The 8,704-nt window shown below is 42.6% G+C and overlaps 1 protein-coding gene across 1 annotated transcript in view; it reads right to left on the bottom strand.

Annotated features, from left to right (window-relative positions):
• The window catches only part of UBE2O (ubiquitin conjugating enzyme E2 O), a 92,781-nt gene extending 84,175 nt beyond the window's left edge, over window positions 1–8,606 (bottom strand). Inside the window, exon 1 of the mRNA XM_073310945.1 lies at window positions 8,232–8,606. Within this exon, the coding sequence (XP_073167046.1) occupies window positions 8,232–8,591 (360 nt within the window). The 5' untranslated portion in view covers window positions 8,592–8,606. The remainder of the gene's footprint in view (window positions 1–8,231) is intronic.
• Window positions 8,607–8,704: the final 98 nt, after the last annotated feature.

Genomic DNA, 8,704 nt, shown 5'->3' on the forward strand with positions numbered 1-8,704 from the left:
GCCTGTAGGATTTTTAAAGTATTTATTTAAATTTACATTTATTTGCTATTTAAACTCTGTCAACTTGAATTTTTTTTTTTTTATTTTTAAAAGGAGCCTCCTAACAATTATTGTGGTTTCAGAATCACATAATACTATTTTTAAAAGTGTTTTTCTTCCCGCTTTATGACTATGTTAAAGACAGACGTCCACAAGTGGGAGAACAACTGTACTGGAGAAACAGCAAAACTGAATTATACATTCAAATTCTGTCAAATGCACAAAGCAAAACTGAAAAAAATACTCTTGTGTCTTTCAGTTCTAGAAACTGGAAGTGTGTCCTGTAATAGTAGGTTCAAAGATTTCAGAGAAGAATGTTGTTTTGATTATGTTCCATTTTAAGAAAAAAGAAGCACATGCTGGGGAGGGAACAGGCAGAGTGGAAACAATGAAGCAGGTTCTTCCTAGCCAGCATTTAAGGAAGGTGTTATCAACCTTCAGAGCCTTTTAAATCCCTCAAGTAATTAAACAGTCAAGTGGGATGAGGCTTTTAGCTTTGCAAATGTCAGTTATTAACATTGCTCCTAGCGCCAACACAGACACCAAACATTAAAATTATGTCTCTTTTCTTTGACGAGAAGGGGGATCTGAGGGAGGGATATGGAAAGGTGGTGAAGGGGGAGGAAAACAAGTGAAATCTTGTCCTCAAAAGCATCTGTCAGAAAAATTCTGTTTGAATTCAATGCAGATTCTTCCAGGAGAGATGACAAAATTAAATTTTCAGAGCTGCTTTAAACTGTTTGTCTGCTCTCTGACTTGCATAATGTAAATGAAGGAGGATTTCTTATGAGGGTTGCAGCAACAGTCTCACTCACGTAGGCAAGTACTTTAATGCTGGACTGGATTTTCATTCTCTTTTCTCATTGGACATTTAACAAATGTTTAAGTTATTTTTTATTTTTAATAGTTATGGGAACTTAACAAATGGTTATTATTTTTCAGTTAACTGTAGGTCATGGTGAATGCAGCTGATTTGCTGCAGAATCAACACTAGAAAAGAGATGCTGCATTTCAATGCATTTCCCTGATGAAAGATTTTATGAATATTAAAAATAAAAATGGATTCAGTTTGCATAATTAAGCATGGATTTCTTGGTTTGCCTATAATTCCATCACTTCCATGCACTTCATACTATATTATTTTCCTATCCTTAATGTCTCAAAATAAGTGCTAGCTGTTATTTAAGTTTCAGAGTAACAGCCGTGTTAGTCTGTATTCGCAAAAAGAAAAGGAGTACTTGTGGCACCTTAGAGACTAACCAATTTATTTGAGCATGAGCTTTCGTGAGCTACAGCTCACTTCATCGGATGCATACCGTGGAAACTGCAGCAGACATTATATACACACAGAGATGCTCATGCTCACATAAATTGGTTAGTCTCTAAGGTGCCACAAGTACTCCTTTTCTTTCTGTTATTTAAGTGGTTTTGATATTGCAGGCTACACAACGTTTCATTTTTATTATAAATGACTTGTGATGATCCCTGAGGCCTGGTCTACATTGAAAAGTTTTATCAGCATAGCTACATCAGTCAAAAAAACTACACCCCTGACCACACAGCCATGACCACAGCAGCTATTGAAGAGGGCATCTGTCGACATAGCTAACTTCATTAGGGGATGTGATGTTCCTACACCACAGAAAAAACCCTTCTGTCAGAGAAATTGCGTCTACACTATGGGGTTATGCCCGCCTAGTTATGCGGACATGGCTATGCTGTAGCGTAGATACAGCCATAGTCTCCATAGTGTAGACATACCTTTTGTCTATATAACCAGAGTCATATGAATCAAAGTCCTCAACCTGCAGAGCAAAATGGACGATCAAGTCAAGTGCAAATAACTTTGCAGTGGATATTCAGAGGGTTGGAACAGGTTATCCACTAAAGTGAATCAATTTTTCCCAGAACTGCAAAAATTCCAGTAAGCCTTCTCTAACTGCTGTGAATGTGAGGTGGTTCCTACGAAATCCCCAGAGAGACCAACTGAAATGTCAGAGGCAAGAGAGAGTTAGATACAGCTTCCCCTGCTCAATAAAAACCAGTATTAATGGTTTAGGGTATTACATTTGCGTACCACATCAAAACTACAATTCCGCACAGCGATCAGCATTTATTCATGGTGCCTGACAAGAAATCATACTTATGTGACCCAGAACCATCCATCTTTACCTGTTAAAAGCTAAATACTCTACATCTATGAATTTCTAAACAGAAAAAACATGCTGGCTGCCTTTGCAGATGGAAGGTTTTGCAGGCTCTTAATTTTTCATCCATCAATCATGGTTATGTATCACATATAAACTCTCTAGCTACAATTAACACCTGACTAACCCATACTGCATAATCTGAATTAGACTGGAGAGAAAAACTGCAAAGCACAGAATGCTGGAAAAACTGCAAAGCACAGAATGCTGTGGGGGAAGGAGGAAAGGGGAGAGAAAAGAGGGTTGTTGCACATTTAGCCTAGAAGAATCACTGGGCACCTTCTCATCATGTTGCCCCTTGCTAATGGATGGCAAGTACATTTTCTACAACTAGCCACATTACTCAGAATTTAGGACAGAGCCCACAAGGGCTGTTCCATACTCTGCAGCCTTAATTCCTACTGAAGCTAATGGGAGTTGATGGCACCCCATAACCTCACAGGACCAGACCATTACCACTGACTCATTTACAGTAAGAAGCACAGATTCCAGCCTGCAGGGATGGATCGCTTGATAAGTTGCCCTGTTCGGTTCACTCCCTCTGAAGCATCTGGCACCGGCCACTGTCGGAAGACAGGATACTGGGCTAGATGGATAGACTATTAGTCTGAACCTGTATGGCCATTCTTATGTATTTGGGTCTCAAAAGATAAGTTTGATATCAGCTACAAGAGGGATAAAGAGAAGCGACAGCATAGACCTTCACTAAATAGGAAGCTTTTATTCCCCACAGTGCAAATACGGAACCATGGTAGTTTAAAAGTTTAAATCAAACAGATAACTAAGGGACAGAATCCAAACAAAAAGAGAAGTTTTGAAATAAATCAGACTCATTTCTTTAAAAAAAAAAAGTTTTCCTGCCTCATATTCATGACTCAGCATTTGAGGTCAAGCAATTATAGTAAAAAATAGTGGGAGGGAACAGGAGAACTGTGTGGGATGGAAGCAGAGCTGGATCTGCAATGAGACTTCAGGAGTAACTAGAGAAAACAAGAAGTTATCTGACATTAACAAGGCTGATCAGTCACTGAATTAACACTGAAGAGGCTTGCTGGTTAGGCTTTCTGGATGGAACAGCAGCAACAACAAAAAACTTAGAGCAAATTGCAGTACTAACTCGTTACCTTCACTAGCACCAAAACACAAACTTTCAACACAGTTCTGTCCCTGTGCCTTGACCCTGCTGTTCCAGTCCTGGATCCCCAAACATTTTTGCCAAAGCAACTTGATCTGCATACTCCCGACCTACACAGCAAGGACATGCAGTACCAGTGCTATTACGAGGCAATAATGAAATGGATTTTTTTTTTCCATTGCCAGTATGTCATGCTGAGGGGGATAGTTGAAAAAACAAACTAGCACTATAGTATCTGTCACTTGAGGAAAAAAAAAAAAAATCTAGAACAGCACTAACCCTTCTCCCTTGGCACGAAGGTAGATGCAGTAAGACAGTTGTGTGCCTCTTTTACTACTGACGGAGTAGGCACTGTCTAGTGATTAGGGCATAGAACTGGAAGTCAGGAGATCTGACCTCCTGTGAACTCAACCACTGTGCCTCATTTTCTGCATCTAGAGAACAGGAATACCAGGCTTTGTGAAGATCAGAGGGTGAAAAGTTTTGAGATTCTGGGATGAAAGATAAGAGAAGGGAAAAGTATTTTTTAAATGGATCATAAAGTACCTATTAACATTAAATACACTTATGCATTTTTGCTCACTACGTTTCCTAAATGCAAATTGGGGGAGAAACTCTTGAAATGAAAGTTAGACTGGGTTCAAAGTGTTTACAATTACGAAAGCTTATGCTCAAGTACATTTGTTAGTCTCTAAGGTGCCACAAGTACTCCTGTTCTTTTTGCTAGGAAAGTGGCTGCCACAACTTTCAGACACACATTCAGTCAGCAATGGCTCCATCTCTGTAGGATGGCAAATTAAATATAATATACACAGAGCAAGAATTCCAGTCAATGCGAAGACGGTACGTGTGTATCTTAAATCAGCAAGGAAGGCAATTCAGGTTTTGCTACATGATTTTAAGAAAGGGGTTTTAGATTTAGGATTTTAAGAACAAGCCAGGACACAGATAAGATGCACGCTCCCAAAACAGCAGATTTTTGGGCTATTCAGCAATAAAGATTTTCAAATGGTTTCAGTGTCTGAGATTACGTGCAGAGGACAGGAAGGCAGGTTTGAAAGGAGCATGAAGAGGTAAAATATAAAAATCTGGAGTGAATGCCAGAGTCTATGCTACCAGAGAAGAACCTCGCTACTGATACTATTCATGGAACCAATTTAGGAAAATAAACTTATTTTGATTCCTAAATATGGAATAAGCAAGCTTAATGTACTTGTTCCAATGGTGGGGCCAAAGGGTCTTCATCCATTACCATAGGTCCTAAATTTACATTCTGTTGTAAGAGGATAATTTTATTAAACTTTGTATTAATACAGGCAATCATTTAAATCCAAGCAAACGTTGGTCTGCAACATTTACTCTCACAAAATATAAGCACAGGAAAGCCAAAAAGCTAGCTAGGATCAAGAATGGAAAAGATTAGCTTGTTATCACTGTCCATTCCCTAACGTATTAGGAAGATTTACTTTTAACCGGATGACATCGCTTTAGAAGGACAAGTTAGGAATGGTGATAGGCTTCTAATTCAGGTTGCCTGGTTATGTAGCTTAGAGAAAAGCATTGGAACTTTCCACATTTACATAAGAAGTTAGTGGTTATTTATTTTCTGCTATCCTTATACGTTGCTACAAGAGCCTTTTCTGGATTTCGGCCCTCTTTGGTGCTAAATGCATGCACTTGCCAGTAATAATATTTTACGCTGAAAGAGCTCCTATCTAAAGATCTTAAAGTGCTTTACACGCATCGATGAATTAAGCCTCACAACACCTGTGTGAGGTAGAGGAGTGTTCACATTTCCACATAAGGACACTGAGGCATAAACCAAAAACATTTCTACATGCTAGGGTAATGCACTATGGGGGCATGATTTCTCAAGCACATTAACACACTGTGCATTAATCCGACCATTTGGCCCCTGCTACTGCCCATTAAAAGTTCCCTAGTGCACTTTTATGTAGTGTTTCAGAGTAGCAGCCGTGTTAGTCTGTATTCGCAAAAAGAAAAGGAGTACTTGTGGTACCCCATTTCTTTTATGTAGTGCTGTTTCAAACACCTCCCTAGTGCTCACGGCTACTCCATGCAGACAAGCCTCAAGTGACTCGTTCATGGTCGTAAGTGGTCAATGGCAGAGCTGGAAAAAAGAATCCAGTCTGTTGACTCTAAGCCTTGAGACTACCTCTAGTCCCTCTCCATTGCAAAACTGACTAATAGTAAGAAAAAGTAAAAAGAATGAGGAGTACTTGTGGCACCTTAGAGACTAACGAGTTTATTTGAGCATAAGCTAATAAGAAAAGTAGGCTTTCAAAAGAACTGGGAGGAGAGTGGAAAAGAATTTTAATCACAAATCCATGATTTAATTTTATCAGGCTTTAGGTAATCAAGTCAAATACTTTCCAAGAAAGTGAAATTTGCAATCTCACAGCTAGAGGTACCTTTGCAAGAGTCAGACTCAAAGTTGTATTAAAAAATAGATACCCTTGCCTACAGTTGGTTACTAACACCATAAACTATTAAAATGGCAATTAATGTTCTCCTCCCAACCACAATTATGTGGCGTTTACATTCTGCATCTCTTATCTTAGACAACGAAAAAGAGTTGATGTGTCAGTTTCACATTTCGGTTCTCACCTATTAACAGTGCAATGGTTAAGTCAGAAGAAATACTGGGAAGATTATTTAAAAAGCTGTTTGTAGCAAAAAAATTATTTCATGGCTATACTTCTATTGGCCTCAGGTTTTTGAAAGATACTGTTTTTAACTAAAATTAAATTTCAGTCCATCTTGTACCTGACGTTCCCATCAATTTTGTCATTGGGGCAGATTTTCAAATGGAAAGTCAACAGGACAATTTAGGCACTTCTGCTTCTTGCACCCTAACTGAAGTTATATGACTATAAAAGGGAAAGGAAAGGAGCTACTCATTTAAGTGGTCTCCTTTGAATTCTGTTACATTCAGGACTTCTGTGTTTTCCATATTGCAATGTGATATAATATAAAATCTGTTGAAAATATAACATGTTGAAATCTGAGAGCTTAATGTTAGACTCCTAAATCCATATTTACACACTCCAAGAGCCCTGCTTTAGGAGCTTCTGAATGAATTTGAAAGGTTAACTTTAGGAACCAAATTTAAAAATTTTGGCTGAAGATTTTATTTGAAAAGCAATCATTATCACTTAAGGACCACAAATCCAAAATGAGGGTTTTGGATTTTCTTTTAAAAAGAGATATTGTGAATATATCTTATTCATTTTTCATATATTTTAAACAAGATTCAACATGCCTAGTGACAATACAATCTACATTTGGTTCTACTTATTAGTGTTGTGATATCTACTGAATTACAAATGCATTGCTTTCTTCAACAGACTTCTGTTGCATGATTTTTGAGGAGGCGGGTAAAGGATTGTGCTAAGAGACTCATATCTTCACTTACCACCATAAAATAGCATACAGCCTCTTTCTGTTTCGCACAGGCCTTCGGTTCTATGAGACACCCATTCATCCCAGGCCCCTTTGTATTATGTTAGAGTGCCCTCTCTCTCTTTTGTCTCCCATGTATTATCAGTCACTGTGCATAAAACCCAGCAGTAGACTAACTTTGGGAAGTGGGAGTACTCCAAACCAAACCTCAAACACTCACACCTTGCAGCCTTTGAACTATAATGCAAGGTCACAGATTAACATGTGCATGATTGATAGGAATAATAATTCAGAAAAAAAAGTGTAAATCTATTAATTCACTTCATGTCTGTACACCACTATGTCACACTGAAATCTTTCACCGTTAAAAGCTATTATACTTAGCAGTTAACTCCCCTATGTTGAGGTTTTTAAAAAAATACCTAGTGCACCCACTTCTCCCCAAAGAACAGAGAATCTATTACAGGGCACTGTTTAATTCACCTTCACAGACAATGGCCTTTACCAGTTTTCTGGACTTTTTAGGATTATTTTAAAATTAAACCAAAATCCAAATGAGTAAGCTATATTTTGACCTCCTCGATGCAGGTAAGAGTCATATCCTCTCCAGGTTAGAGAGGCAAGGAGATTTAATTACTACCTTTAAAGCCTCCTGAAAGAAGGGAAATATATTTCAACCCCAACAAAATTAGCATACGTAAGAGGCCAATGAAACTTCCAACAAGAGAGAACAGATTACAGTAATAAGGAATAATAACAATCCCATCCCAAAGTGCCCCTTGATACTAGGAATAATTGCAGGATACGTTTTCCCATTAAGAGACAGCTGTGCCCTTGGTATCTTACCATCTGCATAACCCCACAGGCGAGCGTGACAATTGGTGGATAAGGCCCCTGCCCCTAGGAAGTCACAATCCCTTTGTTGTTACCACTGGTGTCCCTGGGCAGAGTATGCTATGCAAAGACTGTATTGGCAAATGCCAGGAGCGCACAGGAGCTGGAACTAGGGGTGCTGCCGCACCTGCTGGCTCGACGTGGTTTCCATCACATACAGGGGGGTTACAATTCGGTTCCAGGGCTCTCAGCACCCCGACCGTACACACTGTTCCAGCGCCCCTGCATGAGCGGATGCCTGTGCGGCCGGGGGGCGCACATGACCGAGGAGCTCCACGGAGCCGCCCAGGGCAGGGCCGATGATGGTGGCGAGGAAATCTCCCTGCCACCGACAGCCCCGGGAAGCCGGCGCAGAGGTCCGGGAAGCGGGGACCCCCGAGCGGGCCGCGGCGGGCAGGGTGGCAGCGCACCCACGCGCGGGGAGCGGCCTGCCGGGCCAGGCCCCGGGCTGCACCGTTTCCACGCGGGCCAGCCGGGGGGGGGGGCGCGGCAGCCCCTCGCCCAGGCAGGGGAGCCGCAGAGGAGCCGCTCACCTTGGTCTCCTTGACGTGCTGCTTGATGCCCTCCGGGTACCACTGGACCCGCACGTAGCCGCGACGCAGGGGGCTGGCCCGGCTCTCCTCGGCCCCGCCGGCCCCGGGGCCCCCGCACTCCGAGCCCCCCGAGCTGCCGGCCCCGGCGCCGCGGCCGCCCTCGTCCTCCTCCGAGTCGGAGTCCTCGCCGTGGATGAGGCGCACCAGGCCGAAGCGCACCGAGCCCCGGTAGCGGCCCGACACCAGGTCGTGAGAGAAGAGCAGGCGCTGCGAGCCGCCGGCCGGGGCGGCGGGCGCCGGGGCCGGGGCCGGGGCGGCGGGCGCCGGGGCCGGGGCCGGCTCTGCGGGCTGGTCCGCCATGGCGCTCGGGCAGCAGGGCGGGCGGGCGGGCTGGCGAGCGAGCGGCCGCCGGCAGCGGCGCGGGCAGGGAGGGGGGAGGAGGAGGAGGCGGAGGCCGCCCGGGCCGAGGCGCA

Source organism: Lepidochelys kempii, chromosome 14 (assembly GCF_965140265.1).
Source record: "Lepidochelys kempii isolate rLepKem1 chromosome 14, rLepKem1.hap2, whole genome shotgun sequence".
Classification (NCBI taxonomy): Eukaryota; Metazoa; Chordata; order Testudines; family Cheloniidae; genus Lepidochelys; species Lepidochelys kempii.